We start from the raw sequence: 27422 nt of genomic DNA on the forward strand, positions 1-27422 counted from the left end.
TAGCTTCCTCTCTAGTTCCTCTTTGAGCTTTTGTGGGGGTAGAATAGTTTGGGATGCTTATTTAAAAAAGCATCTCCAACTGGAGGTTTTTTTTTTTTTTTTTTAATTTGAAAGTTCACCCGCCAGGCAAATCTTTTGTGCTGGCATCGCTAGTTAAGCTGCTACTTTGCAATGCTGACATTGTATAGCGGGGTAACATTTCAAGTCCTGGCTGCTCTGCTGCTGATCTAGTTTGCTAATGCAGCTAAGGTAGACAGTTGAAGTACCTGCCTCTCATGTGGGAGACCTGGACGGGGTTCCTGGCTCTTGGCACCAGCCTTGGCTATTGCAGCCATTTAGGTTGTGCATGACTGGATGCAAGATGTCTTCTGTGGATCAGCCTTTGAAACAAATGTGACGGCAGTACAGTCCCACCTCACAGCTCATGAGATGAAGAGCAATGCCTGCTGTGCGGCAGGTGTTGTGGTGTAGCACTGGACCAGGTCTTACCCTGGTTTCCCATTCATCTTCCTACTGATGTGCCTGGGAGGCAGCCTTGAATGGAGCTCTTGGCTCGTAGCTTCAACGTGGCCCACCCCTACTGCTGTTAGGTAGGTGTGGAACTCTGAGGACTGAACTAGCAGATGGAAAATCTGTCGCTCTACATTTCAACTAAATTTTAAAAAATGTTTCCTATGATGCAAGCATAAAGGTATAATAACAGTTTTTGGGAGAACTAGAAAAATACTGAGGTGTTGTCAAGACTATGGTATATGGCTATACCATTACTGCACAGACAGAGGCGTCCTCCACATGCTGGTTCACTCCTTAAATGGTGACAACAGCCAGGAACTTCATCCTGGCCTGATACATGTGTGACAGAGGACCATGGTCTTGGGGCATCTTTTGCTGCCTTCCCAGGTGAGTTAGCAGGAAGCTGGATTCAAAGTAGAACAGCTAGAACTCAAACTGGCACTGTGGTACGGATTGCTGGTGTTGCATGGGGTGGCTTAACTTGCTATGCCACACACTGGCCCCAAAGGGATTTAACAGTGGCAATTTCAAAAGCAACATGTGGCACAGGGATGAGACTTATGCTGAGGAAAGGGTAAAGATGACGTCACGGGGCATTTTCGGTGAACTTGTTGACATTAAAAAATAAAAACCCAACACTTCCACCACCAGATCTGACTTGTTCCATGGGAAAAGAGAGGAAGCAGCCGGTTCTTGAAGATAAATGGATCTGGATCGGGCTGGCCGAGAAGGCCAGCAGCCATGTAGAGCAGTGCAGGGCTCCCCAAAGAAGCTACATAAAATACCAGGATTTTATTAATGACCACAGGTACATCATGTTTATATAACATATTACACCTGTTATGTCTCCCAGGGAAGGCAGACTAATTCTAATGAAGTATCAATGCATCTTAAATAGATTAAACGTTCCTGAAGAGAATTTAAGTTAAAATGGGCCACTCAACAGGGCAGAAACAAAGTGCAGCTAGCAAGGGGACCCAGAAAAGCAACGCTGAGTTGGCAATGTTTGGGGGGATGCCTGTCAGCCCTGGGGCAGGAACCTCCATTAGCTGAAGGGTTGAAGCAAGGAGGCCTCAAAAAGCCCCTTCTGGAGGCAGTTTCTCAACGAAGTACTCAGCTCCGCAATCTGCACAGGGGTCTGATCTGGTACCCACTCCCAAGTGTGAGATCGGACCTTCCAGCCTCTAGGACTGAGGGGTGCCTGGCTGCTGCAGGCAGGTGCTCCTGCACGGCCTAGTGTGCACGAGTCCTCCCGGGGGGTGGGGGGAGGAATCCCGAGGACACTTACTCGCTGGGACCGCAGAGGAGTGTGTGCGCGCCCCAGGCCTGGTGCTGGATGTAGAGCTCTCACTGCTGGTACAAAGGCTGGCACCTGTGCTGTGAGGGAAGAACGACCCTGTCAGGAAGACTTCAGTTCCCATTTCTACCAGGGAAGGGTTTTCTATTAAAATCCACTTGTGGTTGACTCCCTTAGAAATGCCCTCAGATATTCTCATTCCTAGTTTTAGAGGCAGCCAGGAATATCCACGTCTCCCCCTGAGCTTGGGGCCAGAAAGAAGGGGATGAGTGTACGCAAAGGGCATGAATTCAGGCCTCAGGACTCTTAAGCCTGCTTCAAGTGAAAGAAGATGGCTCCCAACTTGACTAGCAGGAGCCTAAAGCTGAATGTCTTCCAATAAGAAACTCAGTTATATTGTCACTCATCATCATAAAGAGAATAGTTAGAGGAACCTGTGTTGTTTTCTAAAAACCAGAAGTGGCATGGCGAGCTGGGGCATCAGGTGTAGGCCACGACTCATTCCTTTAATGGCTTCAAAGCACGTGGGTACCACAGACACCCACATGCCCACCACGGTCACACACTGGGGCGTGGGCTCCAGCACATCTCTGTCAGATGCTAAGTTGGTGGGAAAACAGACTTTGCACTTACTCAGTGGGCCACCACGGCGGGGTGTAGGGGCGCGTGTCTTTAACCTCTGCTCTGACTCCCTGCCCCTCCCTGGAAGACCGACTCATCCACCCTTACTGAGCAAGGGGCAGGCCCAGAGCCAGGGCGTCCTCCCTAAAAGGCATCTTTGATGTTCTTGAGCTGGCGCACGGCCAGATCTACAGGGAGGCTGAACTTGAGACTGCTGAGGCGGCTGAGGAGGTTGAGGGCGCTCTCAAAGCCTGTGTGGGCCATGTAGCTCCAGGGCTGGTAGTGGGGCTCGATGAGCGAGCCCGACTTGCAGATGAGATTCATCCACGACACCAGGCGCTGCTCGTTCAGGGCCATGCACACCAGAGCCTTCAACTCCGAGTCTGCGCTGCGTTTGAAGGGGTCGTGCTCTGTCAGCACCACATGGATGGCCGTCAGGAGGCTCTGCTTGGGCGTCACGACAGCGCTTCCCGAGACGGGCAGGGCGAAGGACTGCGAGAGCTTCCGGGCTGGGGACTCCACGTAGGCGCGGCCGTTCTTAGCATGGTAGTACTTCACAAAGAGCTCCCAGGGGTGCATGGCCTCGGGTGCGGAGGAGAAGGATGGCAGCAAACACGCAATGGGGGCCATGACGAGGCTCATCCCAGGGGAGGAGGCGTACAGTCCGTGGGCCAGCAGGTCCCTCACGGCTACCGTCAGCTCCTTCCGCACAGCCGTGGTCAGCTCGTCCCTGCCTCCCAGAGAGAGGTCCTGGAGGTTGGCAGAGGTGATAACGTGGTCGTGTGGCTGATGTCTCAAGGCCAGCTGCTTCACTCGGTCCACGGACACTTCCAGCTTCTTCAGCAAGGGGGCGTAGTCTCGGTCAGTCTGGCCCCTCTGCCACAAGGACTGAGGGATCTGGCTGGTGGCACAACCAAACTGGCTAACAGCGAAGATCTGTAGCACAGCCAACGCGCGCCGCATCAGGTGCAGCCCAGTCTCCCGAACTCTCCTCATGTCTTCTGCCTTCACTGTTTGGGAAAGACAACGACTTTCAGTGAGAGGCTTCCACACATCCCAGTCCGGGCTCAGCTACATGAAGGCTGCGACTACCCACAGTGTGGCTGCACTGACATTTTTGGTTCATTGCTACACTGAGATACACTCCACATACCAAGTGGTTTGCATATTTAAGGCATACAATTCAATGGTTTTTAGTGTACTCGAAGCTGTGCACCATTATGGCAATCAATTTTAAACTATTTTTCTTATCTCCCAAAAGAATCCCCATTTAGCACTTCCCATTCCCCCTTCCCTTGAAACCCTAAGCAGTTGCGAAGCTGCTTCTCGCCCTGAAATGGCCTGTTCTGGAAGCTATACTTACTCTTGCTGTTTCCAAGAGGTGGTCTGCTGCTGCCTGCTCTAGGGGAGCCGCTCCCTGGATTCCCGCTGGTCTTGCACTCACACTGGCCACCGCCTGTTTGCAAGGGGCTTCCCACTTCATCTGTATTCAGAAATTACAAAGAACACTGGCTTAGTCCCTTAATGGCAACTTTTTAAAAAAAAATATTTATTTTATTTTTATTGAAAGTCAGATACACAGAAAGGAGGAGAGACAGAGAGGAAAATCTTCTGTCTGTTGATTCACTCCCCAAGTGACCACAATGGCCAGAGCTGTGCCTATCTGAAGCCAGAAGCCAGGAGGTTATTCTGGGTCTCCCACAAGGGTGCAGGGTCCCAAGGCTTTGGACCGTCCTCGACTGCTTTCCCAGACCACACGCAGGGAGCTGGATGGGAAGTGGGGCTGCCAGCGTATGCACAGGCGCCCATATGGGATGCTGGCGTGTGCAAGGTAAGGACTTTAGCCACTAGGTTACCGTGCTGTGCCCAATGGCAACTTTTTTTTTTTTTTTAAGATTTACCTATTTTTCATTGCAAGTCAGATGAACAGAGAGGAAGATCCTCCATTTGATAATTCTCTCCCCAAGTGACCGCAACGGCTGGTGCCTGTGCCGATCCGAAGCCAGGAGCCAGGAACCTCCTCCAGGTCTCCCACGTGGGTGCAGGATCCCAAGGCTTTGGGCCGTCCTCGACTACCTTCTCAGCTGAGAGCTGGATGGGAAGTGGGGCTGCCAGGACACAAACTGGCATCCATATGGGATCCCAGCATGCCAAGGAGAGGACTTTAACTGCTAGGCCACCGTGCTGGGCCTGCACAATGGCAATTTTTTACAGGATATATACACATATGCATATATGTGATTTATTTGCAAGTCTGAGAGAGAGAGAGACAGAGAGTGAGCTTCCATTCCCTGGCTCACTCCCCAGATGGCTGCGCTGAGTGGAAGCCATGACCCTGGAACTCCACTCAGATATCCCGTGGGGTGTACCTGGACCATGCTGTCCTGCTTTTCTAGGCTGTGTTAGCAGGGAGGTAGATCAGAAGTGGAACAGCCAGGGTCTGGTGCTTAAAAAAACAAAAAAAGAAAAACCCTGCCACTCTGATAGGGAATGCCAGCATCACATATGGAGGCCTAATGTGCTGCACTACAACAGCAAGCCTAGCAAACAAGACTCAATGGCGCCTGCATTTTACAAATTCTTATCTTATTTTAATTGCGTAAAATGGGGACCGGTGTATAGCAGTTGGCTTTGTAAATATTTGCTAAGTCAATGACGCATGAATCATTTTAAAGATAAGGAGAGGTTAGGGCCCGGCGGCGTGGCCTAGCAGCTAAAGTCCTCGCCTTGAAAGCCCCGGGATCCCATATGGGCGACGGTTCTAATCCCAGCAGCTCCACTTCCCATCCAGCTCCCTGCTTGTGGCCTGGAAAAGCAGTTGAGGATGGCCCAATGCATTGGGACACTGCACCCACGTGGGAGACCCGGAAGAGGTTCCAGGTTCCTGGCATCGGATCGGCGCGCATCGGCCCGTTGCGGCTCACTTGGGGAGTGAATCATCGGATGGAAGATCTTCCTCTCTGTCTCTCCTCCTCTGTGTATATCTGGCTGTAATAAAAATGAATAAATCTTAAAAAAAAAAAAAAAAGGAGAGGTTAGTAACCCCATCAAGGACATGAAGCCAGTTAAGTGTCAGAGCTGGGATTTTAGCTCTCTGGTTCTAAAACCCAAGCTCCTTGCACTCTGCCGTGTGAATCAGACCTCTCAAGAGGGTATCAAAACTGCCATCGTTAGGTACCCGTACTCAGAATCACCAGGCGTCCCCTGCACGCCGCCCACCCATGTCCAGCTCCGGCTCTGACCTTGGATGAAGCTGATGAACATCTCCAGGTCTCGAATCTGCGTCTTTAGCTGCTCCACCAGCTGCTCCTTCACGCGGGCCGGGTTGACGATCTGAGCCACCGCCGCATCCACACGCTGTCGGAGCTCTTCAGTGGACAGCGAGCTGAGGTCCTCGCTCAGGTTCATGTCGAGTTTCTTTATCAGCTCATCGATGATCACCTATCAGGATCAGCTGCAGTGAGCACAGGCTTCGCAGCATTCAAGGAGAGGGGTAGGCGGGAGACGCGTCCTCATCTTGTGTCCTGACCTCCCCAAGCAGGTGAGGAAAGCAGGCCACTGCTGAGCGAGGAGAGTGTGCAGTGACGGAGAGAGCGCCATTGAGTCAGGACAACAGTGTGACTAATTCAAAGAGGCTGATGGCATAGGTACTGTCTACCTTCTCCAAGGGGCTCCAAGAGAGCAGAGGGGTATTTCAGAAAGTTTGTGAAAATTAAATTAAAAGTTAAGTGAGAATTTTCCCTGAACTCCTCAAAGACCCCATGTTATGTACTGATTTTTCTTCATTTCTACACCTTTTTTTTTCTTCCTTTTTAAATGTGATTTAATTGAAAGACAAAACAGCAGACACAGGCAGGTCCTCCACCACGGGTTCATGCTTCAAATGGCTGGGACAGATGGGGCAGGGCCTGGCCAGAGCCAGGAGACAGGCATTCAATCCTTACCTCCCCCATGGGGCACAGACTCACGTATCTGGGCCATGCATGGTTGTTTTTCCCAGGAAGCTGGATAGGAAGTGGAGCATCCAGAACTCAAACTGGCACCACAACATGGGATTCCGGCCTCATAAATGGTGGCTTAACCTACAGTGCCGCAATACCAGCCGCTTCTTATCCTTCACTACCTGACTAGCCAACTGGAGAAAAGCACAGGACAGCCTGGCTACACTGGGAACAACTGAAACAGCCCAGTCAGAAGCACGGCCACATTCCAGGGATGGACACACGCTTAGAAGAAGCCTGGCTGCATCTCCACTGGCCAAGTTATCCTGTCCACCTAAGTCTTACTTCAACAAATAGAACAAATGTTGGTTATTATTAATGTTGTTATATTATTGCTTCTATTAATAATATCCAGCAAAAAAGAGAGTTCAATCATTGATATGATAAAACTTTAGAAGCTGTGTTTTCATGTGCAAATAAAGAATGGTTTGACCTAAGGGGAAAATTTCCTTTTGGTGGGGGCGGGTACAGGGATTTTTAGTAAGGCCAAGAGAGAAGCGAGAGCAGCAGGGCCAGGCTGGGGCCGGGGCCTCTGAGGTCAGCTCACCCGCTGTCTTTCCAGGACCATGGACTGCGGCAGGGAGTCGTAACTGCCCTCCTGGTAGGCAAATGTTTCCAGATCATCCAGCTGGGTCTTGAGCTGCAGTATTAGCTCCCTCTGCTTCTCCCGCTGCGTTTCCAGGCGCTCCTGCTTTTCCTGCTCACTCTAGGAAGAGAAAATGCTCGAGTCCATTTCAGAGGATAAGTAAACCCCAGTGCCCATGGCGGGAATTCTCTCAAACCAGTTATGATCGGTAAAATCAAACACTTCCAATAACTCAAAGGAAACACACAATTTCTAAAACAGGTTCAAAAGTAAGTATTGTGGCTTCTTCCAGGGCAATGTATTAAATGTGTGTTGTCTTTAACAAAAGGATATAGGGCCTGCTGCAGTAGGGTAGTGGTTAAAGTCCTCCCCTTGCATGCCTGGGATCCCATATGGTCGCCGGTTCTAATCCCAGCAGCCCTGCTTCCCATCCAGCTCCCTGCTTGTGGCCTGGGAAAGCAGTTGAGGACGGCCCAAAGCCTTGGGACCCTGCACCTGCATGGGAGACCTGGGGGAGGTTCCTGGCTCTTGGCTTCAGATTGGTACAGCACTGGCCGTTGCAGTCACTTGGGGACTGAACCATCGGACAGAAGATCTTCCTCTCTGTCTCTCCTCCTCTCTGTATATCTGACTTTGTAATAAAAATAAAGAGACTTTTGTTAAGATTACTCGTTTTTTTTGTTGTAGTAGAGGTCAGCTAAAGGTAGTGGCAGCTTGGCCAAGGCTGTCTCCTAGGAATTAAACATGCCTCCCTGCACAGAAGCCAGTTACCACAGCGAAACTTCTGAATATTTTGTACAGCCCAAATTGCCCAAATAATTGGATAAGAGTGTAGAGAAAGGCTTTTTATCTCATAGTCAGTTTTCTTAAGGTTCACAGATCATCCAATAACATAAGCTTTTCCAAAATGAGAATCAAACGTAGCAACCTAGGGTGGTGAAAAAAACAAAACAAACAAACCCCAAGCCAAACAGTGCAGGAGGCAAGGGGACAGTGATTCTGGAAGTTTCCCAGACTCCCTCTCTCCTTGGCCACAGGGCGCTTCGGCCTGGAAATGGTTTGGACCCTCCAGGCTGTGAAGGCTGGTCTTTCCTGAGTGTCAACAGCAGCAAATCCTGGGCAGATGGAAAGCTGCATTTTAAACTAGAAGGCTGCAAGGTATTACAGTTCATCTTAAAACGGTACTTACCAACCCCTCCAGCAGTAAGGTGGGAGAGAAAACAAATAAAAAACAACAAATTAACTTTTTGGCCCAGCAGTTATGAAAAAGCAATCCTCACTTCAGCTTCGCTCAATGTAAAAGCAAGGCTTTCCTCCAAGGCATGCTCCCTCCGAGCCTTCCCCCTCCTGGACCCTCCCCAGCCCTTTCCATCCTGCCCCAGCACCGCTCTGCAGAACAATTCTCCGGCCAATTCCTCCTCTTTACGCTGTTTGTGTAGGATTGGATCTGGCTTTTGACTTTGATCCCTGGTTGCCTGATAGAGAGGCAGCTCTCAGGACACTTGTGTTATGTGTTAATGACCTGAAGGAAGTACAGAACAACCAATCCAAAAGAGGGACTCTAGGGACTGAGGTCCTTGAACTAGGGGCCAGCACAAAGGCTCAACTGGCTAATCCTCTGCCTGCAAGTACCGGCATCCATAGGCCATTGGCTCCTACCTTGGTTGCTCCACTTCTCATCCAGCTCCCTGCAGTAGAGGACAGCCCAAAGCCTTGGGATCCTGTACCCACGTGAGAGACCAGGAAGAAGTTCCTGGCTCCTGGCTTCAGATCAGCTCAGCTCTGGCCACTCTGGCTACTTGGAGAGTGAACCAGCGGATGAAAGATTTTTCTGTGTCTCCTCTATGTGTAAATCTGACTTTCCAATAGAAAATAAATAAAGCTCAAAAAAAAAAAAGTTATAGTTAGCACAAGTAAGCAGTGGGGGAAATAGTCTTTTCTACATTGTCAGCCAAAGGGTTAAACATTTTTTTAAAGATTTTTTTATTTATTTTAACTGGAAAGACAGAGTGACAGAGAGAGGGGGAGAAGGCAAGAGAGACATCTTTCACTGAACAGGTTCACTACCCAGATGCTTCCAGCCGTTGGGGGCTGTGACGTGCAGACACCAGGAGCGTGGAACTCCATGCAGGCCTCCCATGTGGGCGGCAGGGACAACGCACTGGTGCTGTCTTTCCTAACAGTCTGCATTACCAGGAAGCTGGGTTGGAAACACGCAGCAGGCACCTAACCAGCGCCCCCAGGTGGGATGTGAGGTCCCATGCAATAGATGGCTTAATTGCAACAACTTACCCTCCTCTCCCCCAGCGCCCCCCCCTTTTAACTGTATCCCAACTTTCCTCCCAAGGAAGAAAGAAACCAGCTTTAATCCTGCCCTGTGTTTATGGTTGTGTCTGCTGAATTCCATCGCTTGCCACAGATAGTGTGAGTTTAGGAGCTCAGAATAACAAACTCTGGTGCAAGGCAGGAAATAAAGAGAATTGGGCTTGGCGGCGTGGCCTGGTGGCTAAGGTTCTCGCCTTGATCCCATATGGCCGCTGGTTCTAAACCCGGCAGCTCCACTTCCTCTCTGTCTCTCCTCCTCTCAGTATATCTGACTTTGTAATAAAAATAAAATAAATCTTAAAAAAAAGAAATAAAGAGAATTATCTCCGGTATTGAATAAGATAAGAGAAAATACACGTTTAGCAGTTCTGGAACTTATGAGTAAACCGTTCAGTTCAGAGATGTCTCCTGCTTTGGTACCACCTGTGTACACATAAACATAGACACACAAGCACTGCTTTTATTTTCCAGGGAGAACACCACCTTTTTTTCTGTCAAGGGACATTTGGAAATGTGTAACATTCGTGGACTGCACAAAATTTTCGTCTTAAAAAATTAGCCTCCTAATTTTGACTCGCGCAGCAGTCGCCTTGCCAGGCCTTAGGTGGCCCTATGTGGTACTCTTTATCAAAGTGAAAATGAACAAGGCCTAGGGCGCACAGGCACAGAGAAGCGCTGCTGTGGTCTGCTACTGGGATCATCTTCTTTCCCGTCCTCAAGCCCGGCAATGCCTGCTGTTCCGCAGGAGCCGTAGGCGCACACAGAGAAGGGTGGATGGGTAAGTAAGCCAGTCGGGATCTGCGGTGCTCAGTCTTGGCTACACACCCCACTTCGGTGGGAAGAAAGCCACATGTGGGAGAAAGGCGGCCCATCTGACCACCTCCCAAGAGCTGCTAACCACGTTTGGGCACTTGCAGAGAGCGTGCCAAAGCCTAGAAGAAAACTTTCCCGTGGTGTGGGGGTGCGCCTGGCTTCACCGCTTTTCAGTGTGGGGGATCTGGAAGCCTCCACTTAGAATACAGCAGCACCCAGTTATTCACCAGCATGGGCGAGGGGTACAAGAAGACCAACACTAGGAAAATCATGCCATCGGGAACTGGGGTTCTCTAACAGCCCCTACAGCCGCCTCGAAAACTCTCCCCTACAGGAGCGCACCTGCGATCCTCCCACTCCTCAGGGCGGGGGTACCCCATCAGTGTTCAGGGCGAAGGATCTCAGGTGGCGGGGCCAATGGGGTGCGGCGGGCAGGCAGCGACCCCTCAGTCACTTGGCTCCCAGCCATCCGCCCTCACCACACACTCAGGTCCCTCCAGGCCTCCCCGTCCCTCACCTTCTCACTATTTCTACCTCCGTGCGCATCAGCATCCCAACCCCAGCCGCTCACCGGGTCCTTGCCCCGCAGTCGTGGCCGGTCCCCCGGCGGCCCGTCTCCCTCGTCGAGGACAGGGTCTCCCAGCCCCTCATAACCCAGGACGTGGGGGCAGCCGCGGAAGGCGAAGTCTTCGAGCTCGCGCAGAAGGCGCTGCTGCTCCGCCGGGGCTCCGCGCACCACCTGGCGCAAGCGGAACTGCACCTGCGCGAAGTGCGAGGACAGCGCCAGCAGGGCCGAGTCCAGCCGCCGCCGCTCCGCCCGCAGCCGCCTCAGCGTCCGGCCCGGCGAGTCCGGCGGGGACCCCGGGGCTCCGCCAGGATCCTCGGCCGCCGCCTCTTCCGAGAAGGAAGCCGCTCCAGGCCCAGTCTCTGCCACCGCCCCCACGGGGGCCCAGCGCACCGCCTCGCACGGCGGCAGCGACTCCTCTTCCTCCTCCTCTTGGTCCTTTGCCTTTGGCCCGATGACCGCCACCACAGTTCCCGGCTCCGCAGCCGCTTCGGCCGCCGCCATTTTCCCGGAAACTCTTTGGGCACGTCAGCCGCGCCCCCTCGTTGCCATGGCAACGGCGCGCGGGCGGGGAGCAGCGGTGGGTGGGGCTCGCCGTCCGGCCGCCCCTGAGGGCGGATCGCGGCCGAGATTTAATTAGGACACTCACATTTTTTTTTTTTTAATTGAGCGCCTCTGAAGCCCTGAGTGCTAATCTCTGGATCAAAGGAGGCTGGCATAAGGCATTCTCCCTATGAAAAATCTATGGTAGTCGTTGCCTTGGGCTCGGTGCTTTGTTCTGTGCAGTCCTGGAGACTCCAAGTGGGAAAGGGGTGCAAGGATTATGAACTTCACCAGAGCCTCTTCGGAGTGCAGATGCAAGGAGCCACGTGCCCCTTTCTCAAGTTTTCTCCCCCACCCCCCGACCATATAAGGAGATGCAGCTGCTAGGGGCCTCCCTGGGATCTAAAGATAGCAGTTCCTGCCTGGAACTCCAAAGGCCACCCGGGCTCTGGAGCCGCCATGGCTCGGTGAGTGTTTGCAGCCACATGGCCCTTTTCCCTCTGGGGGTTCCCTGCACACTCCAGCTTCCCTGAGGCCCCGGATCTGCTTGCCGAGCAGAATGTTCAACTAGCCCCTAACCTCGCATTTTGCCTCCAGGTTCACCCTCACCATGTCCAATCCACTTCCTTCCTTCCACCCTTTACTGCCTCAGCTGCAGTGTGGCCAAACCTAGACATCAAGTGTCCCTGTGCTGTCCCCAACCCACATCCCTTCCCCTCAGTCCTCCCTTTCCCACCTCTATGAAGCCCCACCTGACTCCTTCAGGCAGCATGCCCGGACCCTGTGGTACGACAGGCCTAAGTATGTGTTCATGGAGTTCTGTGTGGAGGACAGCACTGATGTGCAGGTGGTCATCGAGGACCACCGCCTAATGTTCAGGTAAGGGCCTTCCCTGCAGAGGGCCCAGCCTCCCCCAAGCCTCTGCTTGTCCTGTGCCTGTGTTCTGTTTCCCATCTCCTCAGCTCCCTTGTCTCCTCAGCTGTAAGAATGCTGACGGGGTGGAGCTGCACAATGAGATTGAGTTCTATGCCAAGGTGAACTGCAAGGTAAAGGTGCAATGACGGGAGGCTTCCCAGGGGGACTGGAGATTCATTCTCCAGCTCCAAGTGCTGGAAATGAGGCTGTCTGCCCGCAGGACTCCCAAGACAAGCGCTCTAGCCGCTCCATTACCTGCTTTGTGAGGAAGTGGAAGGAGAAGGTGGCCTGGCCCCGGCTCACCAAGGAGGACATCAAGGTGGGTGCTGGGGGAGGGAAGGGCCTGCTCCCTCTGTGTTCTCTGTTCAAGTCCCAGGTACCCAGTTAGGTCTGGTACTGCCCTTGCCTTTTCTCCAGCCAACAGTTACTCCCCAGATTTGGCCCATCCGATCTTCTAGATATCTATTTTAAAGATGAATTTAGGGCCTGGCACAGTGTCTCATTGGCTAATCCTCTGCCTGCATGCACCAGGATCCCATATGGCCACCAGTTCCTGCCCTAGCTGCTCCACTTCCCATCCAGCTCCCTGCTTGTGGCCTGGGAAAGTAATAGAGGATAGCTCAAAGCCTTGGGACCCTGCACCCATGTTGGAGACCCAGAAGAGGCTCCCAGCTTTGGATCAGCTCAACTGCATCCATTGAGGAGTGAACCAATGGATGGAAGATCTGTCTGTTTCTCCTCTCTGTAAAAGTGCCTTTCCAATACAATTAAATAATAAAAGGAGATTTATTTATTAGAAAGGCAGAGAAAGATTGTCTTTCTTTTGGTTCATTCACCCAGTGCTGGGCCAGCCTAAAGTTAGGAGCCAGGAGACTCATCCAGATCTCCCAGGTGGCAGCAGGAACCCATGTATTTGGCCACCATCAGCCACCTGCAAGGTGCATTAGCAGGAAGCTGGATCAGAAGCACAGAGTAGCTGGGACTTGAATTAGCGCTCAGACACGGGATGCAGGCATCCTAGGTAGTGGCTTAATCTGCTAGGATACCCTAAACAGTGTCATTACTCAATTCTTCTTAGTTGAAACCTTATCTACTGGGGTTTTGTTGGAAGGTTTGTTCCTAACTTTGGTCCTACCCATTTCATCCTCTGCATTGTCCCCAACAGGGTTTTGTCTAAAACACAGATTTGACTTTGTCACTTTCCCACTGAAGACCTGCAGTGAGGGTTGGGCATTGTGGCACAGTGGATCAAGCTGCTGCTTACGGTGTCCCTGTACCATATTGGAGTGTTGGTTTGAGTCCCAATGAATCTGCTTCCAATCCAGCTTCTTGCTAATGCGCTTAGGAAGGCAGCAGATGATGACCTAAGTCTTTGGGTCCTTGCCACCTGTGTGGGAGACTCAGATGGAGTTTTCAGACTCCTTTCTTCGACTTTATATATATCTGGATTTCCGGGCCCGGCGGCGTAGCCTAGTGGCTAAAGTCCTCGCCTTGAACGCCCCGGGATCCCATATGGGCACCGGTTCTAATCCCAGCAGCTCCACTTCCCATCCAGCTCCCTGCTTGTGGCCTGGGAAAGCAGTGAGAATGGCCCAAAGCCTTGGGACCCTGCACCCACGTAGGAGATCTGGAAGAAGCTCCCGACTCCTGGCTTCATATCGGCTCAGCTCTGGTCATTGCGCTCACTTGGGGAGTGAATCATCGGATAGAAGATCTTCCTCTCTGTATCTCCTTCTCTCCATGCATCTGTCTTTCAAATACAAATAAATAAATCTTTTTTGTTAAGATTTATTTTATTTTTGTTGGAAATTCTTTTTTTTCTTAAGATTTATTTATTTTCATTACAAAGTCAGATATACAGAGAGGAAGATCTTCCGTCCAATGATTTACTCCCCAAGTGACCGCAACGGCTGGTGCTGTGCCATCTGAAGCTGGGAACCAGGAACCTCTTCCAGGTCTCCCACGTGGGTGCAGGGTCCCAAAGCTTTGGGCCGTCCTCGACTGCTTTCCCAGGCCACAAGCAGAGAGCTGGATGGGAAGTGGGATTACCGGAATTAGAACCAGTGCCTATTTGGGATCCCAGCATGTGCAAGGCGAGGATTTTAGCCACTAGACTACTGCGCCGGGCCCCAATTTTAATTTTTTTTTTTTAGAATAAAACGCCTTTAGGGGTTTCTCCCTAAAGGTTGAAAAATGGCCATCTGCTGACTGAATTTAAACTTGTTTTAACAATCTTCCCAGTGTTAAGAGTCATTTTGATTGCTTGCTGACATGCATAATTTTTGACTAGTCACTGACATTTCGCCTAAGAATCCAAAATTTTGAGTTCAGGGTTTTTGGGAGCATCTGGGCATATGGTCTAAGTTTCCTGAATGCCTAAGTGGGTTTTAGATGGGGCATGCCTTCCACCCCTCTTTCATCCTTTTTGTTACTTCCCTGACTCTCGTAGGCATGTGAGCTTTTGGCTCCTCACCCCTTAGGTCAAGTCCAAGCACTAGTGCGTGACACACAAGCTCTTTCCATGTTGTTTGCCTCAAACTTCACATTGCAGCCACAGCAAACCAATGCCAGCTTCTTGCACAGTCCAGCCCAACTTGGCTGAAACTGAAGCTTCCTTCTAGAAGGCCACCATCACTGAATCCTCATGTATCATGTATCCTCATGCTGTAGGAAACCTGAGATTCCCCCAACTTCTCATGGAGTTCCCATGATAGCCTCTTGTTGACCTCGGCACCACACTTTGCACACTATAGTATGTTTTATTTGCACCTCCCTCCCCTGCTTGCTTCCTGGTGGCTGGGAAAGTGTTAAAGAGTTTTATATTCTTATTGCCAAACTCAGAGTCTGGTCTGTTAGTATATGTTAAATGAATGGGTAAAAAGCTTCTTACCTGTAAAAAATGTGGAAACTTCAGAACGTGGGCCCAAGAGGGCTTGTCTCTTTGCTTCCAAGGAGGGCATGTGTTTGTCTTGCTAACTTGACACCTGTAGAGCTTTAGACATTGTGTGATGTCAGCGCGTGGAGGACAGAACGTCCATGCTTTTCCAGAGCCTGCCATGCCTGGCCCTGCGCGTGGCACTTAGTGAATTCCTGGGTGAGTTTGGTGGATCGTAATGAAAGGGTTGATGAAAAGGGTACGTCCTCCTTGTCCCTGGTTCCTCCGGAGCCCACCGCTGTGCACTTGCCCACACTCTTGCTCCTGGCCTCTGGCCCTTTGTTTCCTCCTGCAGCCCGTGTGGCTTTCCGTGGACTTTGATAACTGGAGAGACTGGGAAGGGGACGAGGAGGTGGAGCTGGCTCAGGTGGAGCAGTACGCAGAGGTAAGGGAGGGAACTCACGCTGTTTGCTGCTCAGGTGGGTCCTTGTGTTTGTGCGCACCGGCTTCTCTGGCCAGGCTGAGGTGCCCATGGCGCCCAGACAGGCCACTCGTCTCTGCTGCGACCATCTCTGTATCTTGTGTAGTATGTGCCTCACAGGGAGGAGAGGAAGGACTGTGAGTGAAATCCACATGTCTGGATTGACCTACTCTTCGTGGACTAGAGCCTGTGTTCTGAAAATGTATGACAAAAGCTTTCCCACTTTTGTGTCGTTCTTGTCCTTTCTTCTTACTCTTTTTTTTTTTAAAGGATTTCCTTATTTTTATTTGAAAGGCAGATTTGAGAGAGGGAGAGAGAGAAAGAGAGAGAGAGAGAGAGGTCTTGTATCTGCTGATTTACTCCCCAGGTGATCACAACTGCCAGAGCCGAGCCAATCCAAAGCCCCGGGCCAGGAGCTTCTTCTGTGTCTTCTACACTGGCCCAGTGTCCCAAGGACTTGGGCCATCCAGCTCCCTGCCTCCTAGGCCACAAGCAGGGAGCTGGATCAGTGCTGGTGCCACAGGAGATAGGAAGAGCCTACTGCACCACTGCTCCACCCCCGATTCTTGTTCTTTCTTTATATTTCTCTGTTTGCCTGAGTCGGGCAACATGGTGAGAAGTTAAGAGCAGGCAGTATAAAAATTCACATTCCGGTGGCATCTGGTGTGGCAGTGGAGGCACAGCATCCTCTGTCGGAGTGCCTGGATGTGAGTCCTGGGTCTGCTGCCAGATTCCAGCTTCCAGCTAGTGTGCACCTTAAGGCAGGGAGATGGCTCGCAAGACTGGGTCCCTGACACAGGGGCCACCTGGAGTGGGTTCTTGAGTCCCAGCTTTGGCCTGCTCTACCTCACTCCCTTGTGGGTATTTAGGAAGTGAACCAGCAGATAAGAGTCCCCTCTCTCATTCTCTCTTGGTTTCTTTGCCTTTCAAATAAAAACAAGAATGGGAATTGCATAGTGGGCTAAGCCACCTCTTGAGCCACCCCCATCCCGTATCAGAGTATCTGGGTTAGATAACTGTGCTTCTTATCCAGTTTTCTGAAAATGTGTGCCCTGGGACAGAGCAGAGGCCACAAATGACCCAGATACTCAGAAGTTCAAGTGCTTGAGTCACTGCTACCTAAAATGGAGGACTAAGATGGAGTCCCTGGCTGCTGGCTTCAGCCTGGGTCGTCGCAAGCTGCTGTGCACATTCGGGGAGGGAGCCAGTAGGCAAAACCTCTTTCTCTTCCTTTAATGTTCTGCTTTCCAAATCAAATAAAATTAATGAACTCTAAATAAATACAAATTAAAAGCAAAAAACCCACATTCATATTAGAAAATAATTAATTCCCAATGAATTGCACCGTGTCATGTGTTATTTGATTTCAGAATTTCAGCTAGTGTTTATTCAACTTGCTAAAATACCGATAGACCCCAGTCTGTATGAGGGACGAGGGTGCCCTGTGTGGGTGTGTGTTTACATTTCCTTTGGAGGAGGGGGAGTTCATTTGCTTTCCTGCACTTGCTTCGGGTGGCGTGCGCAGACAGCTGGGAGCTTTGTCAGTGTGCAGCGGGCCTTCCCTCCGGCCCTTCTCCCCACGACTGTCCTCTTCCCTCTAGCTCCTGACTAAGGTCAGCTCCAAGAGGGCGCCCCCTGCCATGGATGACCTGGACGTAAGTTTTCTGCTTGAATCTTGAGTTTCTTTTTAACTCTTAAAAATAACACACTAGAAGGCACCTATCCCGGTCCTTAGGGCACAGTAGTTCTCAGTGTATGTCAACTACATGTGAATTTGACACAGGAGGTTCTAAAACTCCTGTGGGACCCCTGCCTCCTTCTGTCACCCCTTCTGTCTCTCTGCTCTGGAGGAGGCTGACGCTGTTGAGTGTCTCCAGGCTGGAGACAACAGCAGCATTGATTGAAACTCTCTAACTAAATGTAATGGGATGGAGTATATGCTTTCTGAGAATTACTTGCCCATGATCTGAAATGAAAACCCTAGCCCATTAGTGTCCTCAGAAGTTGTGCGATTTAGATCATGAAAGGAAACTCGGAGAGCAGGCAGGCGTGAGCCGCATCTCCGAGCACCAACCTTCCCTCCCCACAGAGCTCATTTGGACTTTCTGTTCCCCCAGGATGATTCTGACAGCGCCGATGCACCAAGTACTTAGCTGCCTGACTGCAGAGCCAGGAGGAGACCTGGCTGTTCCCCAGTTGCTCTGAAAGCCAACGTCAGGGCCTTTGTGAACTCTTGGCTCCAAGGCTGCCTGGGGTCTCAGAGCTTTCCTAGCAGCTTGTGATTAAGGGGTTCCTGCCCCCCAGTCTTTCTGTTTTCCATGGCACTTGATTTGGGCACCACGTCAGATGGAAGAAGGAGGGAAGGGTGGGCTGGTGAGATATCTGGCTTTCTCCTGATCCACTTTTAATCTCTGGGGTGGTGCCACCCCATCATCTGGCTATTTGGTGTGTGTGACAGAGCGAAGGCCGAAGAACAGAAGGAGATGAGAAGGCCGTAGAATGTGTGTGTAAGTGGCAGAGGAACCAATGGATGATAATAAACTCCTGGGAACTGTCCTGTGTCTTTGTTTTGCATTTTTCTTACCCAGGAGCGAGATCTTGCCCTTTGAAAGCTTCTGTTCTCACTGTTGAGGTTTGAGGAGGAATGATGGTAGAGACAGACTTGGAGCCAGACCAAAGGACTTCCTCTTGCTCACATCTGTGCTTGGATTTCTCGAAGCTAATGCCGTCATCCCTAAAACCTGCCACCTCTGCTTCCTGCATGGCACATAAATCTCAAGGTTTTTTTTTGAAATATCTATGTGCATTTATTCTTCCTATAATAGCTACTTTATTTGTCTACATTTCTTGAGCTCCTAATGTATAACAAGGCTGTGACTTAAACAAAATGCAGGCTTTGCTCTGGAACTCACAGGAAGTTGAAAAAGTGAACTTTTTGGGCCCAGCACCATAGCCTAGTGGTTAAAGTCCTTGCTTTGTACATATTAGGATCCCATATAGGTGCAGGTTTGTATCTCAGCTGCTCCACTTCCCACCCAGCTCCCTGCTTGTGACCTGGGAAAGCAGTAGAGAATGGCTCATAGCCTTGGGATCCTGCACCCGTGTGGGGGACCCAAAAGAAGCTCCTGGTTCCTGACTTTGGATCAGCTCAGCTCCGACTGTTGCAGCTACCTGGGTAGTGAACCAGCAGATGGGAGATGTGTTTGTTTCTCCTCTCCAAAAATCTGACTTTCCAGTTTAAAAAATCTTAAAAAAAAAGAAAAAGTGAACTTTGAAACATGTGAGCAGTATATGGACATAGTTTTAAAATGTGATAGAAATATAAACTTTTTCTTTAAAGATTTATTTGAAAGGCAGAGTTCCAGAGACAGGAGAAACAAAGTTACAGAAAAGTATAAAATTTAAAGCAAAATTATTAACAGTTTTATCTGATACATATGTAGTATATTATTACAATATCCTGTCTATGATACACACAAATTCCATAATATCTATGACTTACATAGTTACAAGACATACATAAAACACAGGTAAATAAATATGCAGTATTGTACATTTACATACTAGATAATACAGGATTAATATATACAAGCAAAGGTAATGTGCATGTAGTTGGAATCATACTACATTCTGTGTTTTGCTTCACTTGATATGGCCATGAGTTTCATAATAAACAGTCAACAATAGATTTCATTTAACACAGTGATCTTGTAAAATTATATTGCCTGGTAGCGTCATAACTGCCTTACTTTGTGTAAGTATACTTTGTGATGTTTGCATGATGAAGAACTCCCATGCCAATGCGCCTTTGCTAAGTGATACGTATACACTGGAGATCTTTCCAACTCAGCACACGTGGACTTAGTTTTTAATATACTCTTTGACATTTTATTATTAAACTGATCTTTTTTTTTTTTTTTTTTTAAAGGCAGAGTAACATAGAGGGAGAGATAGAGAGCTCATATCTGCTATTCACTCCCCAAATGGTTGTAACCAGTTGGGGCTGGGTCAGGCTGAAGCTAGGAGCCACAAACCCCATTCGGATCTCTCATGTGGGTGGCAGAGACCCAAGCAGTTAAGCTGTCTCCGGATGCCTCCTAGGCACATCAGCAGGAAACTGGAGTGGAAGCTGAGGATGGATTCAAACTAAGCACTGTGCTATGGGATGCAGGCCTTCCACATAGAGGCTCATCATGCTGTATGACAAGGCCTACCATAGCCTTAATTGCATTTTTCAAACCCCGTTTACATATGTATGTATATATACATATATATGTACATGTACGTATATACACAAATATAAAGATTTATCTATTTATTTATTTTGGAAAGATATACAGAGCCAGGAGCTTCTTCTGGGTGCAGTTGCAGATGCAGGGTCCCAAGGTCTTGAGTCATCCTCTACTGCTTTCCCAGATCACAGTCAGGGAGCTGGATGGAAAATGGAGCAGCCAGGATACAAACTGGCACCCAAATTGGATCCCAGTATGTGCAAGGCTAGGCTACTGCGCTGGGCTCTGAAAAATTAAAAAAAATCATATATATATATATATATAGAGAGAGAGAGACACACACACAATAATATATAGAGAGACAATAAAATTCATGTGGCAGAAAAATGACTTACAATGTGAGTCTCCGTAGTTTTGGTTTATTTGTTTTGCAGCAGGACTAGGAATGTGATTAAATAAAACATTAAAACAGGGGTCCCATAGCGCATGCTACATAACACATGGGGTACATGTGGGGCACACACCTGAAACATCTGGAGGCTTCAAGGTGGCTTCCCAGTTGACCTGAAATAACAGTGAGTTCATTTTCCATTTCCACACGTTTAGCCTTTTGAGACATGTCACCGGGTGCATTGCTGTTAGCCGCTTTATCTGGACCATCCAGGCGGGTAGCACTGATCTCTTGCAAGGGTTTGAAGCTTGGTTAATTGGAATTCAGATGGACTAAGTAAAATTATACTCCAGGTTTTAGAAATCTGTACAGAAAAAAATGTAGAACGTCTTAAGAATTTAAAAATGCTCATTACCTGATGAGATATTCTTATGGCTACACTGACTGAAATAACATGTCTTTTTTTTTTTCTTTCATGTGCCTAAGGGCGGGGGTGGAAGCTGAACTACCTGTCTTGCCAAATTGTGGCCGCAGAGAGGGGTTTTGTTTTATTTTGTGGTTCTTTCCAGCCTTGAAACCCTGGCTATACAACCCAGAACGGCTGCACTTGGAGTTTTGAGTAAATTTGGCCAAGTCACGCCCCGTTGTTTGCTTTGGCGCAGAGGCGCGGCCTCCGTGAAGTTTGTCTCGTCTTGCTTTCCGTCCAGCCCTGGCCGCTTTCCGGCACGTGTCCATCCCTCGGTCCCGGGAAACAGCGGCGATGGCGTTCCGGTGTCAGCGGGACAGCTACGCCCGGGAGGTGCGGGCTGTTGGGGCAAGGTCCTGACGAGGCGGTTTGGGGCGCCGTGTCGGGGCTGGGCTGGGGTCCCAGCGCGCTCTGTCCTCTCTGTCCCCTGTGCAGTTCACCACCACCGTGGTCTCCTGCAGTCCCGCGGAGCTGCAGGTGGAAGGAGGCTCCGGCAAGAAGGACGTGCTGAGCGGTTTCCAGGTGGTGCTGGAGGACACGCTGCTTTTCCCTGAGGGCGGCGGACAGGTACCAGCGCCACCCTCTCCCGGCGGGAAGTTCTTTCTGCTCCCGGGCCCTGCCGTCTCTGCTGGACTCACTTGGTTATTCATTCACCGGGATGGCTGATTCGCACGTACTTAGATGCTGCAGATAGCGTAGGCTGCAAGGAGCAGAGGGTGATGGAGACGGTGGCAGTGTGCACATGTCCTGGTTAAATAGAAATAAAGCTAGGTGGAGGGAAGGAGAGGGATACGTTGCTCTGTCTCCTGGCGGGCTTGTACAGTGATTTCAGGAGCGCGTCGCCTCCCAGTTGTGCGATGATGCTGTTGAAGGTATATGGGGTGTTGCCTCCCACAGGGCCAGGTGGCAGGGAGTGAGCAAAGGGAGGGTGGGTATTCCTGGTGAGTCTTGTCTAATGACAGTACAGGCGAGGCCAGGGTGTCCGGGAGCCCCGGGGTAGGGGCGCTGTGATAGGTGAACATCACTGTATGAATGGAGCGCAGGACGCAGGTCGAGGGAAAACTAAAGACGGTGCAGGAAAACAGTAGGGCCACTGCCGAAGGCCTCGAGGGGCATGTTGAGGTGTGTGGACTGTGGTGAGCCTTGCAGCAGCGTGAGACAGTCTGCCCCACCTACCTGATGGTGGGAAAGTTCCACTGACTTACCTCTGTCAGCACTGCTGTTGTTTCCCAGCGTGGGACCTGTGAGCACAGGGATCCACAGGATGTCTCGTTCAACATCTCTGATTTTGGGAAATCCTCCCTGATTGTGCCAGTCTGTGAGCTCTCTCATGAGCTTCTTCAGTGTGTATTCCAGCATGGTGTGGCATGGCTGTGTTGCTGTGGCCCATGCCAGCTCTGTGTTCTTCCGCACATGCTGTAGTCTCAGGAGGGACTGGTTGATACTGTCTTTGTGGTCTGACACCCTTTCTTGTAAGCAGCTGGTGCTGTTTATTTATTTTATTTTTTTTAAAGATTTATTTATTTTATTACAGTCAGATATACAGAGAGGAGGAGAGACAGAGAGGAAGATCTTCCATCCGATGATTCACTCCCCAAGTGAGCCGCAACGGCCGGTGCGCGCCGATCCGAAGCTGGGAACCAGAAACCTCTTCCGGGTCTCCCACGCGGGTGCAGGGTCCCAATGCATTGGGCCGTCCTCGACTGCTTTCCCAGGCTATAAGCAGGGAGCTGGATGGGAAATGGAGCTGCCGGGATTAGAACTGGCGCCCACATGGGATCCCGGGGCGTGTTCAAGGCGAGGACTTTAGCCGCTAGGCCACGCCGCCAGGCCCTGCTGTTTATTTTTTTAAGGTCTATTTTATTTTATTATTATTGCAAAATCAGTTATACAGAGAGGAGGAGAGACAAAGAGGAAGATTTTCTGTTCATTAATTCATTCCCCAAATGAGTGCAATGGCTGGTGCTGTGCCAATCCAAAGCCAGTAGCCAGGAGCCTCTTTCAGGTCTCCCATGTGGGTACAGGATCTCAAGGCTTTGGGCCATCCTCAACTGTTTTCCCAGGCCACAAGCAAGGAGCTGGATGGGAAGTGGAGCAACCTGACACAAACCGGCATCTATATGGGATCCCAGCAATTGATGGGGGAGGTCAACCAATAGAGCCAGCACGCTGGGCCCTGTAGTTGTGAATCTAATGGTAGTATCAGTGCAGAGGATGGAGAGGAAAGTTGTATAAAGACTTAAACATAGGAATGAAGACTCTGGACCCAGCATAGTAGCCTAGCGGCTGGGGTCCTCACTTTGCATGTGCTGGGATCCCATATGGGCGCTGGTTCTAATCCTGACAGCCCCACTTCCCATCCAGCTCCCTGCTTGTCCTCGGAAGTCAGTCGAGGATGGCCTTGGGCCTTGGGCCCCTGCACTCATATGGGAGACTCAGAGGAGGCTCCTGGCTCCTGGCTCCGGAATGGTGCAGCTTCTGCCATTGCAGCAGCTTGGGGAATGGGTCAGCAGATGGAAGATCATCACTCTGTTTTTCTCCTTCTTTTTGTATATCTGGCTTTCCAACAAAAATGAAATGAATCTTTAAAAAAGAAGAAAGAATGAAGGCTCTTTGGGTTTCACTGAACTCATTGCTTTGGTTACAGTCTCTGTTCAAATACTGCTTTTTCTTCTGGAGCACAAAACATATAGGTGTTCAGAGTAGAGAGGACAGAGAATCCACTCTTGGTCAAAGTGAAGCCACTTGTTTTCATGCCTCCTTCTCCCATAGTTGGGTCAGATGCTGGGTCACCCCATGCCTTCCCCAGCAGGAGCCCTGCTTCAGCTAGGTGGGTTACATTGCCTTCTCGCTTCCAGCCTGATGACCGTGGTACCATCGATGGCATCCCTGTGCTCAGAGTGACCCGCCGCGGGGCCCAGGCTGACCACTTCACACAGACAGCCTTGACTCCTGGGAGCCAGGTCCAGGTCTGTGTGGACTGGGAGCGGAGGTTTGACCACATGCAGCAGCATTCAGGTAATGGGGGCGACATGGTGTCTGTCTGGAAAGGTGGTGGCCATGTGTGGCAATGCCGCAGGCACATGGGTTAGGGTCTCCTTTTAGAAGAGGCAGATTTGCCTAGTACCAGGCCAGATTTAGGTAGGGTATGGCAAATTAACCAAGTGTTAAGAATACCTGCTGGATTTAGCTGTTCCCTGTTTCCCATTTGATATCTGTGTTAGGGATCTCTCCCAGGCTTTTAAACACAATATGTACATGCTGTTTATGATGACATTTGACATGCCCACATCCCTTATCAGAGCACCTGCTTTGCTCATGGCTCTTCTGCTTCCAATTCAGATGACTCCTGCTAATGCGTGTCCTGGGAGGCAGCACAGGAAGGCTCCAGGATTTGGGAAACCTGTTATGCGTTCCAGGCTCCCGACTTTGGCTGGACCCAACCCTTGCTGTTGCTGCATTTGGGAAGTGAACCAGCAGGTGGAAAATCTGTTTCTCTCTCTGCCTTTTGGATAAAATGGAAGTGAATAAATCAATAATTTAAGAGAAAGTGGAGAAGTTTCCCCCTCCAAGCTGGTCGTCTGCTGGCATCCTATACATTGCCTACAGAGCAGCAAGTTCTGTCCAGTTGCTTAAATCTCAAGTGTTATTCCAAAGGCCTTTGGGGATGGCGCACCAGTCCTGTTGGTTTACCTTGGAAGTTTCTGCACACTGTGTTCCCCCATCACTGTCATCATCCTAGTCCCAACTTTCGCTTGTCCCCAGGACGTCTGAAATAGCCCCCTTGCTGATGACCCTGCAGCAAGCCTGGCTCCTGTGTAGCCTTTTCTGACATGCAGCAGCTAGAACAATTCTGGTGTTTTTTTTATCCCCCAAAGGCAAAAACGAGAGAGAAGCAACTTCTAGCCGCTGGTTTACTCAGAAGCCTGTAGTAGCTTGACCAGATAGAAGCCAGGAACCTAGATCCTAGTCTAGGCTCCAAAGCAGAGGGGCAGGGAGCCAAGGACCTGAGCTATATTACCTGCTGTCTCCTGGGCTGTGGCCACGGGAAGCTGGAATTGGAAGCAGAAGCTGGACCCGGGCACTCTGATATAGGGGTATCCCCAGAGCAGTCTTCAGTAATAATGAAAATCTGGGGTGGGCCTGGTGGCTCAGCTGTCCCACATCGGAGTCCCTGGGTTTGGTTCTTGGCTCTGGCTGCTGACTCCAGCTTCCTGTTAGCAAAGACCTTGAGAGGCAGCAGTCATGGCTCAAGTAAGTAGGTTCTTGCCACCCAGGCGGGAGACCTGGATTGAATTTCTGGCAGTATTCAACAAGGGGCTGCAGCCAGAACAGTGTTTGGAAAGTGAATCAGCAGTTGCAGACTCTGTCTCCTACCCCTCAAGACAAACAGACACAGACACACACACACACACACACACACACACACACGGAGTCCTCTTGTGTCAAGAGAAATAGAGAGGAGGAGAGATAGAGAGGAAGAAATAGAGAGGAGAAATAGAGAGGAAGATCTTCCTTCTGATGATTCACTCCCCAAGTGGCTGCAACAGCCAGAGCTGCGCCGATCCGAAGCCAGGAGCCTCCTCCGGGTCTCCCACACAGGTGCAGGGTCCCAGGGCTTTGGACTTTCCTCGACTGCTTTCCCAGGCCACAAGCAGGGAGCTGGATGGGAAGCAGGGCTACCGGGACTAGAACCGGCACCCATACGGGATCCCGGCGCATTCAAGGTGAGGACTTTAGCTGCTAGACCACTGTGCTGGGCCCTGGACCATAATCTTGTAAGAAGCAAAAAACTTGGGCCCCGGTGCGGTGGCCTAGCAGCTAGAGTCTTCGCCTTTGAGTTTGTTGAGTGAATGAATGCTGCATTAGAACTCAAATTCCAGTGCTGTGCCCTGAGAGGTCACATTGCCTTGACGAGTTCTTTGCTCTCTCTAGCCCTCAGCTTCTTTATGCATGACATGGCGCTGGCGGCGGTCCTGTGGTGCTTGCCCATTATGGTTCACAGGTGGAATTCTGAGACCGTGCCCTTGTGGGAGTATGCAGCTGGCCTGCTCACTTTTCTCTTGTTTCTTTCTTTGCTCAGGGCAGCATCTTATCACAGCAGTTGCTGACCATCTGTTTGGGCTAAAGACAACCTCTTGGTAAGCAGGAGGCCTAACTAAGGCTGACAGTGGGGTCTGGATCCCTGGCTGTCAGATCTGTGCCCAGTACTGCATCGAGGGATTGGAGGGGAGAAGAGGGATACAGGCATAAGAGAAAACATACCTGCTTTTGTTAAACGAAGAATTGGAAGCCCAGAGACCTGGGGGATGGTTAATCTTGCTGCTACCCTACTCATTAACTCCATGACCTTGATCATGTTCCTTAATACCCATCTCTCAAAGGTCTGGGGAGTGATGGTTTTAATCTTACGCAGGGTTGTTTTTTTTTTTTTTTTTTTTTTTTTTTGGTGAGGATTGGGTAAGATCATTTACACAAGCGTTCCTTGTGAGCTTTGGTGCTGGTGGTGTTTTAATCAGCTTCCTGTGGCCACTCTGCTTCCGGCAGGGAACTAGGGCGACTCCGGAGTGTGATTGAGCTGGACAGCCCCTCTGTGAGTGCAGAACAAGCAGCTGCCATCGAGCAGAGCGTCAATGAAAAAATCAGAGGGCGGCTGCCCGTGAGCGTGCACGAACTGAGCCTGGATGATCCGGAGGTGGAGCAGGTGAGGCCTGAGCTCAGGTGGCTGTGTCCAGGGGCTGCTCAGCAGGTCTCACACAGCCCTTCTGCCTCCCCTGGGTTCCAGGTGCGGGGCCGGGGCCTGCCGGATGATCACGCCGGGCCCATTCGGGTTGTTACCATCGAGGGCGTAGATTCCAACATGTGCTGTGGCACCCACGTGAGCAATCTGAGTGATCTTCAGGTTAGTGAGTGCTGTCAGGTGGCTGCCCCTTAGGGCCTCAGAGGAGGGGGACTCAGAGGGGCTGGAAGTGGAGAGGGGACGTCAAGCTGGCCTCTCCAAAGTCTCTTCTCACTGTTTCAGGATCTGGGGCGGGGGGTCTAGCCCGCACCTGCCTCGGGCTCCAGGACCGCTCCAGTCTGTACACGTGCTTGTATGTGTGTGTGTGTTTGTGTTTCTCCCTTGCAGGTCATTAAGATTCTGGGCACTGAGAAAGGGAAAAAGAACAAAACCAACCTGCTGTTCCTGGCTGGGAACCGGGTGCTAAAGTGGATGGAGAGAAGTCACGGAACTGAGCGAGCACTGACTGCTCTGCTCAAGTATGTCCCTGTCGCCCCCTGTGTCCTCACGCCCGGGCTCCTGGGACTTTGCCCTCTTGTCTGCCTCTGGGGGTGAGGCGCAGGCCGGAGTGGCAAAGCGCTTTGGGTGGCACCTCGGGGCCACACAAGTGGCCATTTTTTTCCTTTGTGTCCTTCCTTCCAGTTGACCAAGGGGCCTCCTCCGAGGTGCCCTAAGCACCCCATCTGGAGGAGGGTGCCCTGGGCGCAAGAGCAATCCTGATTCTGGCCCCCAGTACCAGAAGGAACTGGGCAGCGTGGCCGAGGTCTGCAGCAGCCTTTGTGTCACAGGTGCGGGGCCGAGGATCACGTGGAGGCAGTGAAGAAGCTCCAGAGCTGCACCAAGCTGCTGCAGAAGGTGAGGAGAGGCTCAGGCCGTGGCTGAGGTGGGCTCTCGAGGCTCCGTTCACCGCCCGAGCAGACACGAGCTTCCTCAGAGGGGAGGCTTGGGGAGGAGGAGGCAGAGTGGCGGGGGGTCCTCTCATGGCCCTTTTCACCTGTCTACCAAGTATTCCATCCCTT

At 50.8% G+C, this 27422-nt stretch overlaps 3 protein-coding genes across 8 annotated transcripts in view; 2 read left to right on the forward strand and 1 right to left on the reverse strand.

Moving 5' to 3' along the window:
• Positions 1 to 1152: 1152 nt before the first annotated feature.
• Positions 1153 to 11258, reverse strand: RUNDC1 (RUN domain containing 1). The gene is made up of 5 exons (XM_004597341.2): positions 10728 to 11258; positions 6980 to 7138; positions 5674 to 5872; positions 3795 to 3914; positions 1153 to 3441 (listed from the first exon to the last, which is right to left on the reverse strand). The coding sequence occupies exons 1-5, from the start codon at positions 11223 to 11225 to the stop codon at positions 2576 to 2578; spliced, it is 1842 nt and encodes a 613-aa protein (XP_004597398.2). The 5' UTR covers positions 11226 to 11258; the 3' UTR covers positions 1153 to 2575.
• Positions 11259 to 11535: 277 nt separating this feature from the next.
• PTGES3L (prostaglandin E synthase 3 like) overlaps positions 11536 to 27422 on the forward strand; it is a 128840-nt gene continuing 112953 nt past the window's right edge. Inside the window, exons 1-7 of one of the 5 annotated variants that reach the window (XM_058675385.1) lie at positions 11536 to 11731; positions 11986 to 12143; positions 12244 to 12310; positions 12400 to 12498; positions 15410 to 15499; positions 17137 to 17190; positions 17653 to 17751. In XM_058675385.1, the coding sequence (XP_058531368.1) occupies positions 11639 to 11731; positions 11986 to 12143; positions 12244 to 12310; positions 12400 to 12498; positions 15410 to 15499; positions 17137 to 17190; positions 17653 to 17688 (597 nt within the window). In that variant the 5' untranslated portion in view covers positions 11536 to 11638 and the 3' untranslated portion in view covers positions 17689 to 17751. Of the gene's footprint in view, positions 11732 to 11861; positions 12144 to 12243; positions 12311 to 12399; positions 12499 to 15409; positions 15500 to 17136; positions 17191 to 17652; positions 17752 to 27422 lie in introns of all 5 variants that reach the window. The other 4 variants (XM_058675386.1, XM_012930380.2, XM_058675388.1 and 1 more) reach the window with 4 other exon arrangements.
• The window catches only part of AARSD1 (alanyl-tRNA synthetase domain containing 1), a 91578-nt gene continuing 84979 nt past the window's right edge, over positions 20824 to 27422 (forward strand). For both annotated transcript variants that reach the window (XM_058675374.1, XM_004597342.3), the window contains exons 1-8: positions 20824 to 20957; positions 21060 to 21191; positions 23483 to 23642; positions 25708 to 25765; positions 26172 to 26328; positions 26410 to 26526; positions 26752 to 26882; positions 27192 to 27258. In XM_058675374.1, coding sequence (XP_058531357.1) covers positions 20919 to 20957; positions 21060 to 21191; positions 23483 to 23642; positions 25708 to 25765; positions 26172 to 26328; positions 26410 to 26526; positions 26752 to 26882; positions 27192 to 27258 — 861 coding nt within the window. In that variant the 5' untranslated portion in view covers positions 20824 to 20918. The remainder of the gene's footprint in view (positions 20958 to 21059; positions 21192 to 23482; positions 23643 to 25707; positions 25766 to 26171; positions 26329 to 26409; positions 26527 to 26751; positions 26883 to 27191; positions 27259 to 27422) is intronic.

The sequence above is a fragment of the Ochotona princeps genome, chromosome 17 (genome assembly GCF_030435755.1).
Source record: "Ochotona princeps isolate mOchPri1 chromosome 17, mOchPri1.hap1, whole genome shotgun sequence".
NCBI classification, from domain to species: domain Eukaryota; kingdom Metazoa; phylum Chordata; class Mammalia; order Lagomorpha; family Ochotonidae; genus Ochotona; species Ochotona princeps.